Below are 25151 nucleotides of genomic sequence, written 5' to 3'. Positions count from 1 at the left end.
GAGTTGTAGGCCAAAACATCTGGAGGGCTGCAGTTTGGGGATGCCTGCTTTAGACTGAGTCTCATAGACTCATAATATTGTACAGTTGGAAGGGACCCCGAGGATCATCTAATACAGGGGTGGCCAACTCCCAAGAGACTGCGATCTACTCACAGAGTTAAAAACTGGCAGTGATCTACCCCCTTTTGGGGGGTTCAGGTCAAGGTTGTTGAACTTTTTCTATGAAGGAAAGCCCTGTTTTTTTGGGTTCAGGTTGAAGTTGTTGAGCTTTTTAGGGAGGAGGAAAGCCCTGTTTTTTTTTGGGGGGGGGGTTAGGTCAAAGTTGTTGACCTTCTTTTAGGGAGGAGGAAAGCCACATTTTTGGGGGGTGCAGGGCAAAAATGTTGAGCTGCTTTGGGGGGAGCCAGTGATCTACCACAGACGTCCAGTGATCTACCAGTAGATCATGATCTACCTGTTGGACATGCCTGATCTAATCAAACCATTGAACAATCTAGCTCAGGCATCCCCAAACTTCGGCCCTCCAGATGTTTTGGACTACAATTCCCATCTTCCCTGATCACTGGTCCTGTTAGCTAGGGATCATGGGAGTTGTAGGCCAAAACATCTGGAGGGCTGCCTGATCTAGCTCATCATTTTTTACACTGTTTGGCAGCAGCTCTCCAGGATTTCAGACACAGTTCCCTCCCCTGCTTACCTGGAGATGCTGAGTTTTTAAGCAGTGATCTTTGGCATGCAAAACAGATGCTCTCTGCCACTTGAATTACAGCCCTTTCTGGCAAGCTGGGGGGGGGGGTTCCTCAGGGCAGGCCTGTAATGTCCAGGGACCCTTTTCCTCCATGGACTTTGTTATTCCTCAAAAGCCTGGCCTCCGCTTGCCTTTTGACTCCTGGGCAACGTTTACAGAACATCCTAGGCTTTGGCAGAAAAAGCTTTGGGACCAGCAGAGAGAGCAGGTCACAGCCAGGGTCTGCTGTAAAGGGAGCAGTTAAACAGAATCCAGTGCTGATGAGGAAATTACATGTGTTTCATTAGTGATCGGGGAAGGAGATAGCTCAGTTCCTCTTGGTCACAGTTGAGCTCAAAAGCTCATTATCCTGCAGCACGTTTCCTTTCACTCCTCGTCAATAAACACCTTTCACACTCTCTGCGTCTCCCTCCCTGGATCCCCTTGACTGCTCTGGAGAGAGAGAAAGAGAGAGAGAGAGAGGCTCTTTCTCCTCTACTTAACCTGCACTTCAGATTCACTGTAAACAGTTTAGGGTGACAATACAGATGGGAGAGGGAGAGCAGCTGAGACTTCTTTTTACAGACACACATAGGGCTTTGTGAAGAAACTCCTCTCTGGCTTCTCCAAGTCCCTGCACGTGCTCTCCTTACAGGGGTGGGGGAAGAAATTCAGCACAATTTTCATTCTTTTGCAAAGCCACCCAATTTGCGCTTCCTGAAACAATGCCTAAGCCGAAACACAGCTAGCCTTCAAAATTCGCACTTCTACGAATTTTGTGATGCAATTATCCAACAGGAAAAAGTGTATATAAGAATCACAGAAACATAAAGTTGGACGGGACCCTGAGGGTCATGTAATCCAACCCCCGGAGGAAAAAATGCACGTACGCCTGAGGTACCACTTTATCTAATGGGGCCTCCTGCTGCTGCTGTGCCTCCTCCTCACAATTTCTGTTCTCATCCTGAAGTAAAGTTCTTAACCCGAGGTACTACTTCTGGGTTAGCAGAGTCTGTAGCCTGAAGCGTTTGTAACCCAAGGTGCCACTGTATTAGTGAACACAATATACAAAATGGATAATTTTAGGGGGAACAATTTGCATAAATGTGTCTGAAATGCTGGTTTTGAAATGACAACACTCCACAAACTAATTCAGAAATGTGGTGAACAGCACTTAGGATTGGAAAAATGAGAGAAATCAAAACTAACAAATTCATCCATCCCTAGGTGAGATTGAGCTTTCCTAGAAAAATACAACATACTTTATATATTAAGAATACATTGAGATTGTACAGTATCTAACACTGCGTGGGCAGCATTCTACTTGCACAGAAGGGCTGCCCCTTCTTCTCTCTCCACGCATCCCCCAAATTTTGCTCCAGAGGGTTCTCCCAACCGCTTGAGGCAGATTTTGAGGGTGTGCCGGTGGCTGGAGGGGAAGAGGACAGTCCGTAGGACAGACTGACCAAATCCTAGAAAACAGCACGTCAGAAATAGAAGACGTTTAACGCCTGCATTGCGTTAGTCCACACAGGCAAAGCTGAAATCATGGTGAAAGTGGGGAGATGGAGAAAGCCACAAGGAAACAAGGGTAACAAGGAGAAAATTCACGAGTGTGGCTTCACGCTCCCCCTCTCCCTTGTTAGGCATTGCCACAATTCTGCTCCCCCACCTTCAGTGTGCAACATACTTAGTGAATGACTCACCCCTCCTTTGCTCTTTTCTAGGGAGTGAATTCTCAGGAAATCCTTACAGCCACCCTCAGTACACAACCTACAACGAGGCCTGGAGGTTCAGCAACCCTGCGTTACTAAGTGAGTATCTTTCCTGCATCCCCTTCCATCTCTTGCTCTCTCCTGTTTGTCTCCTTGTTTTCTTTTCCTTATTTGTTTCTATTTCACCAGGGGGCGGGGGGGGGGGGGAGAACATTCCCACCTCCAAATGACTTCATCATTTAGCCATCAGCTCAGTTCATTGTTCCTGGCAGTTAATAATTTGAGGATGACTTGATCGTTTATACAAATGAGGTACCTTTAGTTATTTTCGCCCACTTCCACACCCCTGCCCATTTTCTATTTTGCAAGGCTATTTATTTATTTATTTGAACAAGGTATACATTGCTTAACACCAGAGTTTCTAAGCAACGAAGGGTAAGGTTATAAATAATAATAATAATAATTTATTATTTATACCCCACCCATCTGGCTGGGTTTCCCCAGCCACTCTGGGCGGCTTACAACAGAAACATTAAAATACACTAATTTCTTAAACATTAAAAGCCTCCCTAAGCAGGGCTGCCTTCAGATGTCTTCTAAAAATCTGGTAGCTGTTTTCCTTTTTGACATCTGATGGGAGGGCGTTCCACAGGGCAGGCGCCACCACCAAGAAGGCCCTCTGCCTGGTTCCCTGCAACTTGGCTTCTCACAATGAGGGAACCGCAAGAAGGCCCTCGGAGCTGGACCTCAGTGTCCGGGCAGAACGATGGGGGTGGAGATGCTCCTTTAGGTATACTGGTATAAAGAACATACGGCAAAATCAATAAACAGAAAACCCTATGACAATGGGCATTGTTTGATGGTATGGAAAAGAAATGGGACACAATGGCTTAGAAAGCTTTAGTAACTTAGTACAGTGGTGCCTCACTTAACGAATGCCCTGTAAGACGAATTTTTCGCTAGACGAATGGATTTTGCGATCGGAGGTTGCCTCGTAAGACGACGAGGTTTTCTATGGCCGCGGCTTCGTCTTGCAGTCCTCCGACTGCAAAGTCCAGCGTGCAGCGAAAAATTGCCAGGGCTTTTTGCCACCTGCCTTCCCCAAGCTCGGGGAAGGCAGGCAGCAAAACACCCCCACACCGCCGCACTTCGGCTCCAGGGGACGGAGCCCAAGTGCTGCGAAGGCAAGCAGCTGTGTGCCAGGCGGGGGGGAAAACAGCCCCCGCACTGCTGCACTTAGGCTCCGTCCCCCACAGCCGAAGTGTAGCGGTGCGGGGGCTTTTCGCTTTCACACCGCCAGGCTTCGGCTCCAGGGGACGGAGCCGAAGCGCGGCAGTGCGAAAGCCCCCGCACAGCCGCGGGCTTTTTGCCGCCTGCCTTCCCCTTGGCTTGGGGAAGGCAGGCGGCGAAACGCTGCTGCATCGCCGCACTTTGGCTCCGTCAGGCGGGGGGGGATGGAGAAGCAGAGGATCGGATTGGTTCTCACTCCCCCTGCCCGACAGAGTCGGCAACCCTGTGCTTTCTGTCGGTGGTGGGGGGGGGAGAGGACTGCTTTCTCTCTGTTTGTTCCTCTCCCCTCACCGCAGACAGAAAGGAGACATCCCGGGGTTCGGAGAAGTGCTTGCCCAGCACTTCTCCAAACCCCGGGACCTGTCCTTGCTGTCGGTGGCAGGGGGACAGGAACGAAGGAGGAGAAAGCAGTCCTTTCTCCTCCTTCGTTCCTCTCCCCCATCCGCCGAAGGATCTTTCTTCCGCTTCCCCCCATCCCGCCTGTCACACAGCGGGGATCGTAGGGGGCTTGAGAAGCTCCCTACGATCCCCGCTGTGTGACAGGCAGGATGGGGGGGAAGCGGAGGATCGGCGGGCGCTGCTTGGGGAAGGCAGGCGGGCAGGTGGCAACAGCCCGTGGAAGCTCCGGGGCTGTTGCCATCTCCCTGCCTGCTTTCCCGTGCTGAAGCGCCCGGGGGACGGAGACGGATTGCGGTGCGGGGGGGGGGGCTTTTGCCGTTTACCTTCCCTGAGCTAAGGGGAGGCAAACAGCGAAAAGCCCCCTCCCGCGCCGCACTTCGGCTCAGGGACTGGCTTGGCGGCAGCGGGAAGAAGGAATTCCTCCCCTTTTTCCCGCCAAGCCAGTCCCCGAGCCAAATTGCAGCGTGGCGGGGGCTTTTCGCCATTTGCCTCCCCCTCACAGCACCGCAATTCAGCTCCGTCCCTCGGGCGCTTTGGCTCGGGGAAGCAGGGAGGGAGCTGGCAACAGCCCGGGAAGCTGCGGGCTGTTGCCGTCTCCCTGCCTGCTTCCCCGAGCCGTAGCGCATCGGGGGACAGAGCCGAAGATTGGCGGGTGCTGTTTGCGGGGGTTGACAAGCCCCGCAAGCAGCGCCCGCTGATCTTTGTGTGACAGGCAGGGTGGGGGAAAGGCGGAGGAACGATCCTCCGGCTTTCCCCCCACGCCCGCCTGTCACACAGCACAGATCCGAAGATCGGTGGGCGCTGTTTGCCGGGGTTGACAAGCCCCGGCAAGCAGCGCCCTCCAATCTTCGTGTGACAGGCGGTGGGGAAGGCAGGCAGGCAAGAGAGCAAGTGCCTGCCTGCCTGCCTTCCCCGCCGCCAGTCCCCCGGAGCCCATTGGAATGCATTGATTAAGTTTCAATGCATTCCTATGGGAAACCTGGACTCGCTAGACGAAAAATTCGTTACACGAATTGACCCGTGGAACGGATTAATTTCGTCTAGCGAAGCACCACTGTAATAGTCATAGTTTATTCCAGGATCATTAATATCTCACTATTACTAAGTTACTAAAGCTTTTCAAAACTTGAAAATGGCAGGTAGTGGTGTTCAGATTTTACAGGACCAAACTGCATAGCTGTCAAGTTTTCCCTTTTCTCGTGAGGAAACCTATTCAGCATAAGGGAATTTCCCTTTAAAAAAGGGAGAACTTGACAGCTATGCCAAACTGGCTAGAAACAGATTGTAGTCCCGTAAAGTGTACAAATTCTGTACCAGAACTGTTTCTGGTAAACTGGTTCTGTAGGGTTTTGTAGCATTTCGGAAACCTGCAAAACCTAACTGACCAGAAAACAACAGAGAAAACAACAGAAAAGAATGTGTGCAGGACTCATGCAACTTTCAGTTTTCCTAACAGCTATGTCTCCAGCTGTCCCCCCCCCATGTGCGCGTTTTATGAAAGGCATGTGAAAAAAGAGGCTATGGAAACTCCTGTTGCAAAAGTTGGCCAATTTGACAGGAGAGGGTGTGGCCTTCTGGACCACCATTATAACATTTGTTGTTTAGTCGTGTCCAACATTTCTCTAATGAAAATAGGGATGTCCTGTTCAAATAATAATAATACATCACCCATCTGACTGGATTTCCCCAGCCACACTGGGCAGCTTCAAACATCTACAGTGGTGCCTCGCTAGACGAATTTAATTCGTTCCGACGGTCAATTCGTCCAACGAAAAATTCGTCTTGCGAGGCACCGTTTCCCATAGGAACGCATTAAAAGTTAATTAATGCGTTCCTATGGGCTCCGGGGGACTGGCGGCGCTTGGCTCCCTGGAAGGCAGGCGGCAACAGCCCCGCAGCTCTCCTTGCTGTCGGTGGCAGGGGGAGAGGAATGAAGGAGAAAGCAGCCCTTTCTCCCCGTTCGTTCCTCTCCCCCCCCACCGCCCGACAGAAAGCACAGATCCTGGGGTTGTCGGATCTGTCGGGCGGGGGGAGGCACAAGCGGAGGACCGGTCCGATGCTCCGCTTCTCCCTTCCCCCGCCCAACAGAGCCAAATGCCGGATCTGTCAGGCGGGACGATCCCCCGCTGTGTCAGGCGGGATGGGGGGGGGAAACGCAGGAAAGATCCTGCACTTCCCCCACATCTCGCCTGTCACACAGTGGGGATCGTAGGGGGCTTGAGAAGCCCCCTACGATCCCCCGCTGTGTCGGGCGGGAAGCGCAGGATCTTTCCTGCGTTTTCCCCACATCCCGCCTGTCCCTAAGCCGAAGTGCAGCGCGGGAGGGGGCTTTTCACCGTTTGCCTCCCCCTTGGGGGAACACAAATGGCGAAAAGCCCCCGCTAGGGACTGGCTTGGCGGTGGTGGGAAGAAGGGGAGGAATTCCTCCCCTTCTTCCCGCCCCCGCCAAGCCAAAGCCGGCTTCCCTCGGCAGCAGCCGCCGCTTTGTGCCGGGCGGCGGCGGGAGAAGCGGTTCCTCTGCTTCTCCCACCGCCGCCCAGCACAAAGCCGACATCGGACGGGGCTTCAGAAAGGCGCAGCGCTTCTCCAAAGCCCCATCCTATGCTCCCAGGTGTCCATGGCGTGGTGGTGGTGGGAGAAGTGGGGGAACGGATCCGTTCCTCCACTTCTTCCCGCGCTACAGCCCTTTGTGTTCCGCTGGTCTCTGCCGGTTGCCTCTCACCAGCAGAGACCAGCGGAACACAAAGGGGAACCAGCTGCAGTGCAGGAAGAAGGCAAAGGAAGATCAGCTGAGAGGCGCCTGATCTTCCTTTGCCTTCTTTCCTTGCTACAGCTGGTTCCCCTTTTGCTAGACGAATGCCCCTTTCGCTAGGTTTTGCGATGTGAGCTTTTTATGGCCACGCTTTGCAAGACGAAGCAGCAGCCATAAAAAACCTCATCGTCTTGCGAGGCAACCTCCAATCACAAAACCTATTCGTATAGCGAGGCACCACTGTATTAAAACAGACTAAAACATTAAACATTTTAAAATGTCCAAGGCTGTACACTTACTTGTTTTCTTGGCTTGGGGGTTGCATAACTCCATCCCCTCCAACGTGTCTCCGATGAAAATAGGGGCATCCTAAGGGAAAATGGGACAATCTGAGATCAAATCAGAAACACTTCTTCATTGAAAATAGGGACATCCTATTCCATACCCTCCAACATTTCTCGGATGAAAATAGGGACATCCTAAGGAAAAGCGGGACATTCCGGGATCAAATCAGAAACTGGGATGGCTTCTGTAAATCTGGGGCTGTCCCTGGAAAATAGGGACACTTGGAGGGTCTGTTATAATAGAAGATAGGATGAGTAGCTCCAGACTCCAGCATCGCTGCAATTTACTTAGGCGGACCAAGGTGGTGGCTCCATGGGCCCCAGTCTAGCCCTCCCACAGACTGCTACTGGAAGGCTCAGGAGTCATGACGACCAGATGATTAGTTAGCCCTAGACCCAAGACGACCTGCAGCATTCCCTCTCACTACATCATGCTCTCTGGGCATTTTAGGGGAGCATTCATGCACAGGCAAAATAAATATTATTGAGCCCCTCCTGTGTAAGCACAGAACCCCAGAGGGTTTTATCCCACCCACTTTCCCACATGAGCTCCCATGTGTACTCGCAGCAAATTCCAAAGTATCCCCATCTCTGCATGCCTGGGATGAAAGCCTCACAGCTATTTACAGAGCCATTTATCCTAATATGAAACAGATTTGAGACAAGAGTCTTTAATTCTCACGGGGCTCTTTTCATTAGCTCCCATCTCTTTTCTGCATCTGATTAGCCCTTTGATCATGTAAACACATCAGAAATTGAAGTACGTTAAAAGCAGTTGTTTACTGACCGTGTAAAGAAACTCAAAGAGAAGGGTATCTTCCACCTGCAAGGGTATTTTCTCCAAAAAGCCACAGGTGTCTTACCTAGTTCATGTGACTGTTACTGAGCACCCTTTCCTTTCTCTGGTCCTACACTCGCCACCCTAAGAATCTGACCAGTGTAAGAACATAAGAACAGTTCTGCTGCATCAGAGCAAAGACATATCTAGTCCAGCTTCCTACCCCTAAAATTGATTGCTTAAGCAAGACTCTCATGTGCTGCGCTCCACTTCTCAGTACTTGTAATACAAAACTGTCAGGTGCAGACATGTCCTATACACAGAAGCATAGAATTCTAGAGTTGGGTGGGACCCCAGGGGGTCATCTAGCCCAACCCCCTGCAATGTAGGACTTCTCCCCACAGCCATCCCTGGGTGGGCTCAAACTACCAGTCTGGCTAACAGCCAGACACACTGATCCATTGCGCCACATGCTTCAAGTCTGTGCTCTTCTGGTTTTGTTGTTGCAAAAATCGGCCTTGCCCTTAGCGGCAGCAACAGCCCTTTTGTAAAACATGTCACACTTTTTTTTTACAAACTCCCCCTTGCCCATCAGTTTAATCACTGTCTGCTTTGCAGCTTTGATTTAAAGCCTCACTCCTTTTCCTCCGCTGATTTTCAACACCCTTGAATATTTAGCAGGGCTGAATATTTAACCCGTTACAAAGAAGGCTATGTACCACTTTTTTAATTAAATAAAACCAGATCAGGACTTCCCCTCCCTGGACCAGGCAACCCAGGTATTTTGGAAGCATGAAGCTCTTATGTATCATCAATAGGCTCACAACGTGAGCAGAGTATTCAGCACCATACCATTCCCTATATATATAAAAAATTGAATTGTAATTGTGGTGGATCAGCAGAGAGGCTTCCAAATCTGACATTTAGCATCCATGAGGTGCTTTTTGGGAAATATTCCTATGAATGCAGGCAAGGGACAATTGCTACACGAGGAATCTAGGCAGGGGTGCCAACTTAAATAAAATATTGTGGGGCGCAGGTAAGCCCCGCCTAATCGATCACAAGACACATACCATTTGAATGGCAATGTCCATCAACTTTGGGGAGCCCCCGACCCCCTCAAATATTTTACTGGGAGGCCAAAGGGACCTTGGCCTCTAGGCGTTGGCTCCTGTGAATCTAGGTTATCCTCCTGAACAGGATCTAACTGGAATGCAGCTGCCGCAGCAGAACTCATTCTGTGTGACTAGCACTATGTAATTTAGCAAATGCAGGTTCCCTGTTCTTTATATTGGCCACTAATGAGTCCCCATCCTCAGGTTTCTGTCTCTAGTTCCTTTTAATATGCCTCTCTCTCTCTCTCTCTCTCTTCCTTCCTTTCTTTTCTTATTTTATTTTACTGTATGTCCTTTCAATCAGTCCATTCTTCTCCTGTGTTAACTTTCAGGTTCCCCTTATTATTATAGTGCCACATCCCGGGGCTCCGCACCTCCCACTGCTGCCGCTGCCTATGACCGCCACTAGTTACCATGGAAACCACATGAAACTGCAGGGCGACAGCCTAGGCCTCCATATTGTACCTGTCTGATGAACATTCTGCGCCACTCGGAAAAGGATGAAGAAAACTTTCTCCGTGTCCCTCGCCTGCCCCTTCTGCCCCCCTCCGCCCTCTTTCAGACTGCAGAACGTACTGGAATACCACACATTTGAGAAGCTCATGCCCCTTTGTAACCCAACCAAGCAACTTCACTGGATTGATGGCAAAAGCAGGCCTGCAGCCAGCGCTCCTGCTCCTGTTGCTAATGCCACTGCAGTACTTCAGACCACCCCACACAAATTGTTCCTCGGTTCTCTAGCCTCCCATGCCTTCCATGCGAGGCTTCCTCTTAAGCGTGAGGGGAATCTGAGCAATATATAGCCTGCACTGTCGTCTTTTGGGAGTGGTATGGACAGAAGGTAACAAAGGAGAGAATGCTGCGTACAATTCATTGTTCTCCCTCAAGAGATCATCTGTGAAAAACACCTCCGCATGATAAGCGACGGTTTCCGGAAGCCAGAGGGAACCAACTGGCTCGGTCTTGCAAAGGGGGGAAAGACCTGTGTCATCCTCTCTGTGTGTCCGGCAAGGGTTGTTTTGTGTGACCCATTTCCCTCCCATTTCCTCCATAGGTTGGTTGAATAAGGCCTTGCTTTCCTTACCGTTCCATCCAAAGAACGACTGCGTCCGATGTCATAACCTTACGGGCTGGAGTTGGGACGGCAAGTCTCTCACACACATGCACACACACCTACAGAGTCAAGTCAGACAGGAAGATGGAGCGATGTCAACCCACTGGCAAAATGAAGAACTATATAAATAGATATATAAATATAACTGTTTTTAATGCTTTGTCCTGAAGGTCTGTAAAAAAAAAAAAAGGAGGGGAGGGAAATGAACAAATTCCCCGTTTTCTAAAAATCAAAAAAGTCCTGGCAAAAACAAGCTGAAATATCTCCCCAACCTGAATGGCAGACATGAAGAATAGTTCTCCCCTTTCATTCCTAGGTTTCATTCTTTTTCTGTTACGCGCCGGAGTTGTGACATGCATGGCGGAGAGGAGTGCAGGTGTATTCCGTGGGGAACTTGTTCACCTAATACACAACTCCAGCAAGATTTATGAAGGAAAAAGCTTAAATCCCCCAGTGACTGGTGTGCCACTTTTCATTAATCACTGCTGAAGGGGTAGAAACATTTTGGGCATGTGACACTGAACAAAAACAATTCCAGACTAACTGGGAATGTTTTCTGGTTCTCTGTCCTTCTATACCAATATGGACTAGGTGGAGGGGTGTGTTTCTTCTCTCCGTGGAGCTGTGGTACTCTGAAATAGTGGCACACAGTAAAAAGCAGGTGTCTTATCCTTGAACCTCAAGCTTGTTTTAGCTGAGACTTACATCAGTCAGCACAGCAAACTTCCCTGTTCTTGGGGCTGTTCATTTCCTTGTTTCTGCATGCCTAAAAACTGAGCAGAATTTGGATTTCTAAGAAGTTCACTTTTTTTTTTAAAAAAAAGGCTCATTTCCTGTCTTTGTGGACCCATAGATGAAAACACACAGTTACCGTTCTATAAAAGGTTGCTGCAACAGAGCGGTGGGATCCGGCATCACTCTCCATCCTCTTATCTTGGCATCCGCTTGAAGTTCCGTAAGCAGCGCTCGTCTCCTCTTGCGACCACACCATGAAATATCCTATGGTTAAAAAAAATCCCAAATTATGCAAACTCTCAAAATGCCAGGATCAAAATGAAGATGCAGAAAGGCACATCTGCATTAACTGATGGTTTACAGACATTGTTTTTGCATGTGGAATTTGCAGCAGGATGTTGGATGTTGCATTGAAGGGTGGCATTTAAGCAGAAGATGGCAGAACAAAATTTGCTCACATTTTATATTTCATAAATCTGGTGTGTGGTGAGCAGTTATCAACAGGGGAAAGGGAAAGCATTCATGGGGCAAACACAACATCCTCCTCCAGTTTTCATCTTGTCTCACCCAGAAGGCAGAGTGCGGACCAAATTTCAAACTAGTGTAAAGCAGAAGGTTTTTAGCCTTGTTCTTTTCTTTCCCTTTTTCTTTTTACAAATTGCCATATCCAAGGGGAAATAAGAGAACTCTGTATTTGGGGCAATACTTTTGCTTTATAAACCCCTTCTATAGGGATCAACAAAGCATGTTGATTGCCAGGAACTTTCCATTTTTCTCTGTAACCTGCTTGCCTCCATACGCATCAACTCCCGGACTGAAAAATCCGGGATCAGCAGCGACGCAGCACCAGAAGTCGCTTCTACGCATGTCCAGACATGCGTAGAAGCAACTTCCGGTGCCGGTGCTGCCCGATTCCCGGTGCCCAGACATGGGCAGAGCGGCACCAGAAGTCACTTCTGGACATGCATAGAAGTGACATCCGGTGCCGCTCTGCCCGATTTTTGAAAATCTGGGGGAATTACGGGATATTTTGCCATAAGGGATAACAGTGGGAAACGGCTTTTAAAAACAGGGGTTTCCCACGAAAAATGGGAGACTTGGCAGGTATGGCTTGCCCCAGGTGAATTGACCAAGTCTATTTTACCGTAATTCACCAATATTTGTCTGAGACGATTCAAACAATTGTTTGCTTGTCACAGATGCTCACAAGAACAAGCTTTTTTATGTTCTAGGCCTATGGAAGTTACCTATATACACATCTGTGCTGTATACTGTATGCCATTAACACCCCCAAATTATAAGGCTGTAGCAGGAAATCATTCTGTAAATATACCTGCTCTCTTATCTCATCCCGTGCACACAAAGAAACATTGGGCAAACAGACAGTTTCAGTGCTTCCTCAAACCTCATCCCAAATCCAGCTACATCGCTCAACAGTTTAAACATATACGCACACCAATTGCTCATGCCTGTTTGGGGAATGGCACGTGTAAGAGTGCCCATTTGACTAATGTTAAATGTACCCCCCAGAATGTCTGGGAAGGAAAATAGCTAACTGGGTCAACGGAAAACTTGTTAGGTCCTTGAAGCCCCAACTTTGGCTATCCCAGAAAAGAGAGAGTGTAAGAACACTTGACACATCTCACCTACTTAAAATTTTCTGGTTCAGGAAAACACAAATAAAGGAAGATGCAACTGAGAATAGTCTGACCTTTCATTCATGGTCTTTTACTTACACTGTCCATAACCACTGGTTTGATTTGGGGCCTGCTGACATAATGTTACATTGATTTTCGATTTGGCCTGGCATGATCATAAAGAGAGCAAGCAATTCTATTTGGAACATCCTATGCAAAGGACTACCTAGGCTCAGTCTTAGTCTTTCCACCTTGCCTTCTAAGAGCCACCTGCAAATGTGTATTACATTTGCCAAAGAATTTCTTGTGTTGGCCCCTGCTGTTTTGAGTTACAGTTGGCGGATTGCATTGTAAAGCAGTATTATAGCTAAGTTTAGTAACTGACAAGGGGGGGATTTACGTGATGATATTATACGGAAGACAACCATCAATATTCATATAGATCCGAGTGGACCGGACTATGCGGGAAATGCAAAAATTATTTAATATTTTGTTATTTGCGGGGGAGGGGGGATTTGCTGCTTTGTAGGAAGATGATGTTTGTAATGTGAAGGCAATTCCTCTTGTATATAAGCCCATTCTCCATCCTCATCATGCTAATGATTGAAACAGGCTCACCTCATCGTGTAGATAAAAGAACGCGCAATCTGTACTGTTTGAATCGCATTGTGCTCACTGAAAACAAAGCTCTGTGTTCAATAAAGCACAGCACAAACTTGGAATCTGTGGGAACAAATAAGCCTGACAAGGCCTTTTCCCTGGCAACCTCCAGCAGCCCCCCCCCAAAAAAAAGTGGTTTACTTTACCACTACTCCTTTTTTATATATATAAAAAAACCTAAACAAAAATAATTGAAAAGGCAGGGAAAGAAAAACACACACACAAAAAAAAATCGAATGGAAAAAAAAACCTCTATGCAAAAGGAAAAAAATGAAAAAATGTAAGCATCTTTTGCATTTCTGCCCATGTGTCCTGATTCCTCTACTTTTGCTGCCATGATATATTTCTCCATTGCTCTCCCTATGGTTTTGCTCACCTTCCACAGAGGGCTGCCTGATGGCCAACACAAATAGGCGAACTGAAGACTTTGGAGGGTTCCCCCCCCCACTTGGGACCTTATTTGGGCATGCTGTGCCACCTCGTGATTTCTGTTTCCCCAGCTGTACAATAGGAATAAAAAGAAAGCACCCTTACCTGGTGGGGTGTTGTGATTCTTTGCTTGCTAGTATCGCCTGAGTATTTGGACACCTTTGGAGAGAAATCTCGGGGGATGTTTCAGGGTGGCAACCAATATTGCTCTCTTGTTATCTTCCTCTCATCCGTCTTGTCATGTTGTTCCTTCCTCTCATCTACTGGCTGCATCTCCTCCCTAAATTCATCCCAGGGGAAAAAAGAACAACCTTGGCTGTATGCACTTTTCTGTGTTGGGGGAAAGGACACCACAAGCTCTTGCCACTGACAATAGTCCACAGGGAATGTGAACCACAGTCTTTACGTCAGCCAGGAATGGCTCAGCCACAGAAAGGGAAAAGCGGGTGGGTGGCGCGGGGGAGTTTATAGAATGGTAGAGATGAGAGGAGCAAGACAATTTCTCTTGCAACAGACACTTTTTGTGATCTGTAAGTGTTCTTTAAAACGGCAGGCATCCCCAAACTTTGGCCCTCCAGATGTTTTTGCTACAACTCCCATGATCCCTAACTAACAGGACCAGTGGTCGGGGAAGATGGGAATTGTAGTCCAAAACATCTGGAGGGCGAAGTTTGGGGATGCCTGTTTAAAAGAATAGTGTCTTTAGTGGTGATGAGCCCTCATCCAGAGACAGGGCTGTTGCATGTTTTCTCACCCATGGATAGTGACAAATAAAATACAGAGGAAAAGATTCTGAACTAATCATAGACCAATGTGAAGCTATTAAACTGTCAAACGAACAAAAAACAAATGACACTCTTATCTCCTCTGGAGTCTTCCTTTAAAGAAAATTGGAAGTATTTTCTCTCACTGAACTGTCTAAAATCAATAATAACCTTCGTGGTAAGAGCACTCACATGTGGTGGCTTGGTTTATCTTGGGGAACAAGGTAAAGGTAAAGGGACCCCTGACCGTTAGGTCCAGTCGTGGACGACTCTGGGGTTGCAGCGCTCATCTCACTTTATTGACCAAGGGAGCCGGCGTACAGCTTCCGGGTCATGTGGCCAGCATGACTAAGCCACTTTCTGGCGAACCAGAGCAGCGCACTGAAACGCTGTTTACCTTCCCGCCGGAGCGGTACCTATTTATCTACTTGCACTTTGACGTGCTTTCAAACTGCTAGGTTGGCAGGAGCAGGGACCGAGCAACGGGAGCTCACCCCATCGTGGGGATTTGAACCGCCGACCTTCTGATCGGCAAGCCCCAGGCTCTGGGGTTTAACCCCCAGCGCCACCCGTGTCCCTGGGGAGCAAGAAGGAAAGACAAATGTGAGTTACATAGCAGCTTGGAACCAGTGCTATATTTCTAGAAAAAAAGGTGCCAGAGCTCACCGTGAACCCTCCGTTGTTATCTCAGAATGGCAATGGTGTCCACCTGAAAGATGCCGGAGCTCCAGTGAGCTCCTGCTGGGGGAAAAAGGCCTGCTTGGAACTAACCTAACTTGGATCCTACCCACACAAGTTTCTGCCCATTTTGTTTCCACACACTTTAGGGCGCAGGGTGATGAAACTAAGGAAGAAGGAGCCACGACTCCAAGGACCTTCTGTCCATATAACCCTCCAAGCTGTTGCATCTCCACCTGGCCATTCTTCATTTCTTTGGTTGGTTTTTGGCAGATAAGAAATAAAAACAATTTCTTTTTTATGTCAACCTGTGACATAAAGAGACTCATCGCTTGCTTATCTCTGTTTGCTCACTTCCCATCCCCCCCCCAACCTGGCCCTTTATTTTTAAATTGAGTCACCTCTGAAATATCCATGTTAAGGGATATCCCCAACTTGGTGTCCTCTGTATGTTTTGGACTCTACAATAACCACAAGGACCAGCCAGCACTTGGTCAGGGTAGGCTGATTTGAGCCCTACCTGAACTGTAAATTACCATAATCAATGCTAGTCTTTTCTGAGCAGCGCTATTTTTCCAGAAAAGGAGGTGCTGGAACTCACCACGAACGCCTCTCTTGTTCTGGCAATGGCGCATACCTGAGAGGTGCCGGAACTGAGTTACAGCAGGGGGGGGGGAAGCCCTTACTCTGAGTAGACCCACTGAAGTTAATGGACATGAGTAGCTTGGGTTTATTAATTTTAAAGAGTCTATTCTGAGTTGAAAACAAACCATAGTTTTAACCACAAATTTAAGTGGATGGGCAGGCCAACTCTAGAAGGTCTAAGGCAGGCATCCCCAAACTGCGGCCCTCCAGATGTTTTGGCCTCCAACTCCCATGATCCCTAGCTAACAGGACCAGTGGTCAGGGAAGATGGGAATTGTAGTCCAAATCATCTGGAGGACCGAAGTTTGGGGGTGCCTGGTCTAAGAGGTAATATATATATATATGTAAGGCAGTGCTATTTGTGCTATTTTAGATGCTTCATGAAAGTTTCAAAGGCAAGAGGACTGGAATATTGGTGGACCAATAGTAGGGCTGGGAAGGAAAGGAGGGAGTCTATAGTTTGTATAGTTACTTATCTCCTTGGCTTGGAGGTCGCACAACTCCACACCCTCCAACAGGTATCTGGTGAAAATAGGGACATCCTAAGAAAAAGCGGGACATTCCAGGATCAAATCACAAACTGGGGTGGCTTCTGTAAATCTTGGACCGTCCCTGGAAAATAGGGACACTAGGAGGGTCTACAGCTCTGTTGTGCAAATGCAACAAAAAGGCCTTTGTTGCCACTATTCCTGCCACAGTACAGACCTGGAAATGAGCTCCATGCTGTGTTTAGGAAAATTACTGTAAGCCCAGAGTTTCTGCCTCTTGCTTTGCACTCTTCTTGGCACAAAACCCTAGCCACCCTTAACCAGGAAGAAAGCCTCTAAAAGGAAGTGGGAAAGTTCATCTATAGAGGCAAACTTGCTAATCAGTATCTCATTCTAGAGATCACCTAGGCTGGGGGGGGGGATGCTCTGCAATGTGGTGCTCTGCAAATGTTGTTGGTGTGCAATGGCCAGCAGCCTCCACCACCATGGCCAGGGGGCAAGGGATGGGCATTGTAGCCCAACAACGTCTAGAGGGTCCACATTGGCTTCAAACTCTCCAAAGCCACCAGGAAACTCTCCAAAGCCACCATACCAATGGCCAAGTCTTGAAAATTGTTGGGTCTAAGATTCTTCACGATCACATTAGCCTCCCAGCCCCCATGGAGGCTATAAGCTACAACGAGCCACATCTGTAAAGAACCAGTGTGATATAGGGACACCCAGATGCAAATCCCTGGCAGGGGAGAAAACTAGGCTTTATTTCACCCGGGTCAAAGACCCAGTTTCGCACACACACCCTACACACATTTGCATACACACAGGCAGGGAGCCTCAATGCGCCCCTCTGGAGGCAAAAAAAACCCTGATCCCTTGGTAGCCACTAAATTCACCTGGCGAATGACTGTCTAATGCAATTAGAGTGTAGTGAGGAAAAACAGAGGCAAGAGAGCATGCTACTCTGCATTCATTTCAGAAATTGTGGTGCAAAAAGGTAATTAAGAAATTTAGACGGTAATGGCACTCCACCATAGCTATCAAAGATGTTACCACCACATCTAAAGCTCTCCATGTGAAGTACTAGATGCAGATAAAATTATTTTTTGCTTTCCTTCCCTCACGAACTAACAGCATGATGTTGCAACCATTATTTTAAAGTAGTACGAATTGCAGTTGTCGAGAATCCAATTGTTCCACTGAACAGTAGATTGGAAGCAAGATTCTGCATTCATTAAAATTCAATCTTGACGAGAGCCTGATCTTAACCTTTAACACTTAGAGGGGGGGAAAGCGTTCACACAAGCAGTAAATATTGAAACAAGAGCTGTCAAGGGCTTTGTTTTCTTTTTCGTTGATTAACCACCTTACTAATGAATTCATGAACCAAGGAAAATAAATATATATAAGTACTGAAGTTCAACCTTCCTTATTAACCAATTTAGTTAAGGCAATGCTTTCAACAAATCCTCTCTTATTTGGGAAATTAAATAGTTTAAAATGCACTGGGCATGGAAAGCTACCAGGAATCTACTTTGCAAAAGTTGGCATAACCCCTATTTGCTGAATCACAAGATAAGTTCCAGATGAATTTTGCCAGTAATTACATGGATGCATTGATTAAAGCATTCAGCTCTAATTTCCATTCTCCTTTATGAGGATTTCCATCCCTTCTCTGATTAACTAAAACTGTGGCAACATTGTTAAATATTGGCTTCCATCAGCCACCTTTTGGCACAAGTTGTTAGCCTGATGTTCCAAACCGGCTGGGGAGAAAGTCCTGAATTCTCTAGATTGTCTTGTATACTTACAGGGCATTTTCAGGCCCGCCTGTCAGGGGTCCAGAGGATGTATATCCCTAGCCAAACACTAAAATCTCACACAGAGGCATAGGTACAAAAGACCATGTCCTCACACTGCATGCTTCCCGAGTGTCACGTGGGAGGACAAAAATACAGCAAAAAAAAAAGAGTAGCTGCATATCCTAAGGCCTTCCTTGAATTGATGCTGGATGAGAATGAATGCCCATCACTCAAGATCGCAAGTCAGTAAGGCATCAGGACATAAACAGAACTGCAGAATCTCCAACATTTCTCCAATGAAAATAGGGATGTCCTATTCCATAACAACAATAATCACCATCATCATTTTATTATTTAAATGTACTTGGACTACTGCAATGCGCTCTACATGGGGCTACCTTTGAAGGTGACCCGGAAACTGCAATTAATCCAGAATGCGGCAGCTGGACTGGTGACTGGGAGCACCTGCCGAGACCACATAACACCGGTCCTGAGAGATCTACACTGGCTCCCAGTACGTTTCCGAGCACAATTCAAAGTGTTGGTGTTGACCTTTAAAGCCCTAAACGGCCTCGGTCCTGTATACCTGAAGGAGCGTCTCCACTCCCACCGTTCAGCCCGGACACTGAGGTCCACCGCCGAGGGCCTTCTGGTGGTTCCCTCGCTATGAGAAGCAAAGCTACAGGGAACCAGGCAGAGGGCCTTCTCGGTAGTGGCGCCCGCCCTATGGAACGCCCTTCCATCGGAGGTCAGGGAAATGAACAACTACCTGACATTTAGAAAACACCTAAAGACAGCCCTGTTTAGGGAAGTTTTTAATCTGTGATATTTTAATGTATTTTTGTATTTGTTGGAAGCCACCCAGAGTGGTGGGGAAACCCAGCCAGATGGGCGGGGTATAAATAAATAAATAAATAAATAAATAAATAAATCATTTACACCCTGCCCATCTGACTGGGTTGCCCCAACCACTCTGGGCAGCTTCCAACATATATAAAAACTTAACAAAACATTAAACAGAAAAAAAACTTCCCTATACAGGGCTGCCTTCAGATGTCTTCTAAAGGTCTCCGTGGTTTGCGGGTTGCATAACTCCATACCCTCTAGCATTTCTCCTGTAAAAATTGGGGTGTCCTACCGTACCGTCCAACATTTCTCTGATGAAAATAGGGATGCCCTAAGGAAAAGCGGGACATTCTGGGATCAAATCAGAAACCGGGACGGCTTCTGTAAAACTGGGACTGTCCCTGGAAAATAGGGACACTTGGAGGGTCCAGAACTATAACCGAGGATCCAGGCAGGACTGGAAGCTAAGCCAACAGACCCAAGGCAATCATGGAAGTTTGATGGCAATAGGAAGGAATGCCAGGGTCCTTACCTGGAAGGAAGGAAGAAGGGTGGCTGCTTGAATCCGGGAAACGTGGCAGCAAATCAGAAATCAAAGTTTGGGAGTGCATGAAAAATCAACACAGTAAAAGCAGCTGGTGGCTTGTTGTACGGTTAACCCCTAAATTAATAGATTGGCTAATCAGGGCTTTGGTTGTACTCAGCCAACCCAAATTTGCTTGGTATGAGCAGCTTAATAGGCGTAAAATTCCAGCGCTTCAGCCATGGCTCAGTATGAGGAGCAGCTGTTTGTTGGGCTGATTTGATGGGTGCTTTTGTTTGTTGACTTTAACTCAGTTATCTCCCAATGACATCAGTATACTTGGCAGCCCATGCTGGCTTTCATCTCACTCCAGGTAGTTAAGCCATTATAATGTTTTCAGGGTGCTAAGTAAAAGCCAGCCTTAGCACAGTACTCCAAAGAAGTGGTGCTGCTATTGGGAATGCACAGAGGCAGAAAACCTTCCCACTTACTTGCTGCTTGTCTTTTCAGTGTTGGCCTGAGAGACATGTGGAATTGTCACCTAGACCTCTTGGCCTAGTTGTAGGTGGCATGGGGCAGAGATGTGATATGCAGCGGAGCAAGGATGGGGAGCCTGTGACCTTCCCGACGTTGTTGGACTCCAGCTCCCATCAGCACCTGCCAGCACAGCCAATGTTTAAGGATGATGGGAGTTGTAGTTCAGCGTCGTCCAAAAGGCCACAAGTTCCCCATCCTTGCACCAGGGAATACATTTTCTGTCACTGTGCTTAGTCCATCCAGGGAGGCCCAATTCACCTTTTGCCTGAGAAGTGGATCACAGAGTATAGTTCTATGACTTCATACCCTCGAACATTTCTCTGATGAAAATAGGAACTTCCTAGTAAATTTATTATTATTATTATTATTATTATTATTATTATTATTATTATTCCCTGCCCATCTGACTGGGTTTCCCCAGCCACTCTAGGTGGCTCCCAACAGAACACTAAAAACGGAAGACCCTCAGAGCTGGACCTCAGTGTCCGGGCTGAACGATGCAGGTGGAGACGCTCCTTCAGGTATACTGGGCTGAAGCCATATAAAACAAAACAAAACTTCCCTATAAACAATTACAAAACTTCCCTATACACAGATGCCTTTGGATGTCTTCTAAGGATTGTATAGTTACTTATCTCCTTGACTGGGGGTGGGGGGGTGCATACCCTCTAACACTTCTCTGATGTAAATAGGGATGTCCTGAGGAAAAGCGGGACATTTTGGAATCAAACCAGAAACAGGGACGGCTTTTGTAAATCTGGGACTGTTCCTGGAAAATAGGGACACTTGGAGGGTCTGTATAGTGTTACAAGCCTTCCTGAGGGCCTATCAGAGTGTGGTATGTGTGCATTCAAGTTTAGATGTAACAACAGGACAAACAAAGGGGAAAGGGACAAATTGTCTTCCTTTTTCAAGCACCCTTACAACTTTAAGGGCCAGAAGTATCCTTTCTTTACTTCACCCCTTTTTCCCGGTTAATAAAACAAAGGATGATTGGGCAGTCCAAACCTGTGTTAGAGCGGAAATTCAAGGTGGAATCACAAAGTCCCAGCAGTAGAAATCAAAATAGTGGCAGCTTCTCCCACCGTTGCCCATTCCTGCTCTCCCCTTAATGTCTTCCTTCTTTCCCCCCTACCCCCACCAACCTCTCCCCCAGTACCACAGATGCTCAGCCGATTCTAATTCAATTTCTCTGCCTATTGTTTATTTCACGCTCCCTGTGTAAAGTGTCAAATGCTGATGTTCCATCAGGCCCAGACTGTCGTTTGCATTTGTCATTCACTCCTTGTTAAAAAATAAGGCTGGGTTGCACCCGCCTTGGCACGCTCTGCTGGGAAATTCCCTATGGTGAAATTAGTCCGTTTAGATGGAAAGTTTTGTGTCACTCCCCTGTCTAAATTGGCAGATCCGGCTCTTCCGCAAAACCCAGTAAACTGTGAACTTTGATGCACCTGCCAATCAAATGCATATTTTGCAAGCAAAGCCAGATGACAAGAGCAGCGGAATGGGCTCCTCCCATTGGCTGGCCTCGTTTAGGCATATCAGAAGATGCTTGCCAGTCACGCAGTGCAGCCCTCTAGTCCCGGGGACTCCCTTAACAGAATCTGTCCTCCTCGTGCAAGGAAGGGTGGGAGGATAGAGGTGTTGCAGGAGATCGCAGTGCAGTTTGTATGCAGTAGGTAGCCTGATCCTCTTCTGCTGGGCATTTCTGAGCAACAAGGAAACAGAACCTTCTGCATCACAGCATCCCTTTCAACGCCAACTCATTGGCCACAACACAGCTGAGGAAGAGGAGCACAGTACTTTTCACAGTACAGTCATACCACGGTTTAAGTACGCCTCGGTTTGAGTATTTTCAGTTTAAGTACTCCGCGGACCTGTCTGGAATGGATTAATCCACTTTCCATTACTTTCAATGGGAAAGTTCGCTTCAGGTTAAGTACGCTTCAGGTTAAGTCCGGACTTCCGGAACCAATTACACTCATACCTCGGGTTAAGTACGCTTCAGGTTGACTACTCCGCGGACCCGTCTGGAACAGATTAATCCACTTTCCATTACTTTCAAGGGGAAAGTTCGCTTCAGGTTAAGTATGCTTCAGTTTAAGTACTCCACGGACCGTCTGGAATGGATTAATCCACTTTCCATTACTTTCAATGGGAAAGTTCGCTTCAGGTTAAGTACAGACTTCCGGAACTAATTGTGTTTGTAAACCGAGGTACCACTGTACTGGAGAGCAGCAATGATGTTACCACATGGACGGGTTAAAAAAAAAAAAGTACACTCCACAGTTTAACATGAACCTGGCTCATCTGCACTGCCCAAATCAATACACAAACCAAAACGCAGCTACCCTGCGAAATTCGTCCTTCTCCAAATTGTGCAGTGCAGTTCTTCAGCCAAATAGTGCACATGCACACACCTATTTACAGAAAATAATGTGGAAAATGCTTTATATAAGACAGTGCTATTTTTATAGAAAAAGTAGTGCTGGGACTCACCCTGAACACCTCCCCCTGGTGCCACGAGACAACACAGCTCCAGAAAAAGTGGGTAGCAGCCAAAGCCAGAGGAGCATAGACCCAGGGGCACTTAAGGACTTAAAGGTGGCCATCACTGTGCTTTAGCAGTATGTTCCTGTGAAGACCAAGTGCAACCGTTCTTCACAGTGATGCTTCACAACTATAATTTTCTCTCTCCGTGTTGGGAACACATCAAGCGCAAAGCAACCTGAAGGTATCAGTCCAGCGGGTCACCTCAGATTTGCAGCGCGGGGGGGGGGGAGAGAGAATACTCCCTGTTTGACTGATCCCACAGCCACTCTTGAATTTCCCTCTTAGGCAAATGAGTCCATCCTTCCATCTAATAAGGAAACCTCTCCTGCTTTTGGGTACGGGGAGAATTTGTGCAGAAATCCCAAAGCTATAATATGCACCCTGCACTCGGGGAAACTCCTCTTGCTTCTACCTGGAGAGGCTGCCAAAGCTCAGGAGGTGAATTTGACAAGCTCACAATGCTCAGATAGAATATTAAACGAGTGCCATTTCCCCCTAAAGCTCTTCTCTGACCAAGAATATAAAGTGAGGTTCTTCACTTGTGCAGTCAGTATTATACCGACCAAGCTGCTTTATAGGTACATGATTATTTAATGTTAACTGAACTTAACATGGCAAAAAATGAGAAACTTAAGATACTGAAACTGACAGATTCCTCCTTTCCTATGAAGTGGCAGAGGTTCCAGTTACCTTAAGGTAAAGGGACCCCTGACCATTAGGTCCAGTCGTGACCGACTCTGGGGTTGCAGCGCTCATCTCGCTTTATTGGCCGAGGGAGCCGGCGTATAGCTTCCAGGTCATGTGGCCAGCATGACAAAGCTGCTTCTGGCGAACCAGAGCAGCACACGGAAATGCCATTTACCTTCCCGCTGTAGTGGTACCTATTTATCTACTTGCACTTTGACGTGCTTTCGAACTGCTAGGTGGGCAGGAGCTGGGACCGAACAACGGGAGCTCACCCCGTTGCAGGGATTCGAACCGCCGACCTTCTGATCAGCAAGCCCTAGGCTCTGTGGTTTAGCCCACAGCGCCACCTGGGTCCCATTCCAGTTACCTTACCTTACCTTAAAAAGCTCTGCCACCCTTGGAGGGGCAGTGGAGCTGCCCTTCCCCTCTCACGGCAGGAGACAAAGTCACCAGAGGGGGAAGCAGAGCTTTTGTCATCATTTGGAAGCTGCCTCCATTTTTGAACACATCGTAGAATCATGGATTAGTAGAGTTGGAAGGGACCCAGAGGGTCATCTAGTCCAACCCCCTGCAATGCAGGAATCTCAACTCAAATTATGCATGACAAATGGCCACCCAACCTCTCCTTAAAAACCTTCAGCGAAGGAGAGATTCCACTACCTTCTGAGGGAGACCGTTCTACTGTCGAACAGCTCTTACTGTCAGAAAGTTCTTCGTCGGAATCTCTTTTCTTGCAACTTGAAGCCATTGGTTCGAGTCCCACCCCCCAGAGCAGGAGAAAACAAGCTTGTTCCCTCTTCCACGTGACAGCCCTTGAGATTTGCTCCTCAGACATAACATGTTCAAAACCATCAGTCCTGACCAGAATCGTGGGATTTCTTAACTACGGTATATTTATGAGTCACCCTAAAACAGATATTATTTGGGCAAGGGTGTGTGTGTCTGTGTTAAAAACAGGAAACTTGAAATATCATAAAATACTGTTGCACGCCACCCCAATCTCCGAGAGATGAACGATTCCAGGGGTTACAAGCACTTATCCCGTTTCCTTGGAAAGAGGGACAGCACAGCAGAGACATTGATGTCTTTACGATGTGTTTATTTACACAAATCAGAACCTGAGCCTACGATGGAGGGACTCACAGCATTAACATCCCAGAAGGCCTTGCTTCTCCCAAAGCCACAGCCTTGGATTCAAGCAGAAATCAGGCGTGGCTCTCGCCCTCAGGTTTCTTCCTGCTTCTAGCCCAGCTCTCAAACACTCAACTTTGGCTTTCCCCTCTGGCACAGGGCAGCTTTCTTTCTTATATTTATGACCCGTACTTGGGGGCCATTTCCAAGAAGCTGGTCTGGCTATTCCAACAGTCGAGTCTTCCATTAGATTTTAACCCTTGCTGGATCCAGGAATTAGAAGGGACTCAGACATACAAAACCACCACCACCCCCCAAAAACCCCACCTCACAACAATACAATGAAATCCAGCAAGCGAGATCCACTGTGATTCCATCTGATCACAGTGAAAACAAAAGCAACCTCATAGGGCTAAACGTACATCCTAAAAAGGTAAAGGTTTGAGATTTGATAATTTTCTCAATCCCCTGTACCTATATTTTGTTTTTCCAAAAGAGGAGGAAGAAAGATGCAAAGTACATTGCAATGGGCTCTTGATTGTTATCCTGTAATCAGTATCATTAGTCATACTGCTTTATTCTTAGTCTTGTTTTCCACCACGGGAACGAGGATGAAATCTGACAGCATCATGCAATGCTTGCTACTGAATATCAATGCAGACAAACGAAGGAAGATAAAATAAACTCTGTACATTAGTCAGCAAAACATGCACTCATCCAGATGGGGGGAAGTTGCAGTCAATGACAAGTATTCCTTGCGTCAGTATGTCTGTCTGTCAATTGGCAATAAGGCTGGATGATCAGTATG

At 47.4% G+C, this 25151-nt stretch overlaps 1 protein-coding gene across 1 annotated transcript in view; it reads left to right on the top strand.

The window, feature by feature from the left end:
- The window catches only part of PAX2 (paired box 2), a 127480-nt gene extending 114217 nt beyond the window's left edge, over positions 1–13263 (top strand). Inside the window, 3 exon segments of the mRNA XM_035137864.2 lie at positions 2455–2541; positions 9453–9493; positions 9495–13263. Coding sequence (XP_034993755.2) covers positions 2455–2541; positions 9453–9493; positions 9495–9593 — 227 coding nt within the window. The 3' untranslated portion in view covers positions 9594–13263.
- Positions 13264–25151: the final 11888 nt, after the last annotated feature.

The sequence above is a fragment of the Zootoca vivipara genome, chromosome 5, assembly GCF_963506605.1.
Source record: "Zootoca vivipara chromosome 5, rZooViv1.1, whole genome shotgun sequence".
In the NCBI taxonomy this organism is placed as follows: domain Eukaryota; kingdom Metazoa; phylum Chordata; class Lepidosauria; order Squamata; family Lacertidae; genus Zootoca; species Zootoca vivipara.
Note: the sequence above shows the minus strand (reverse complement) of the source record. Positions and strands in the feature narration are given on the sequence as shown.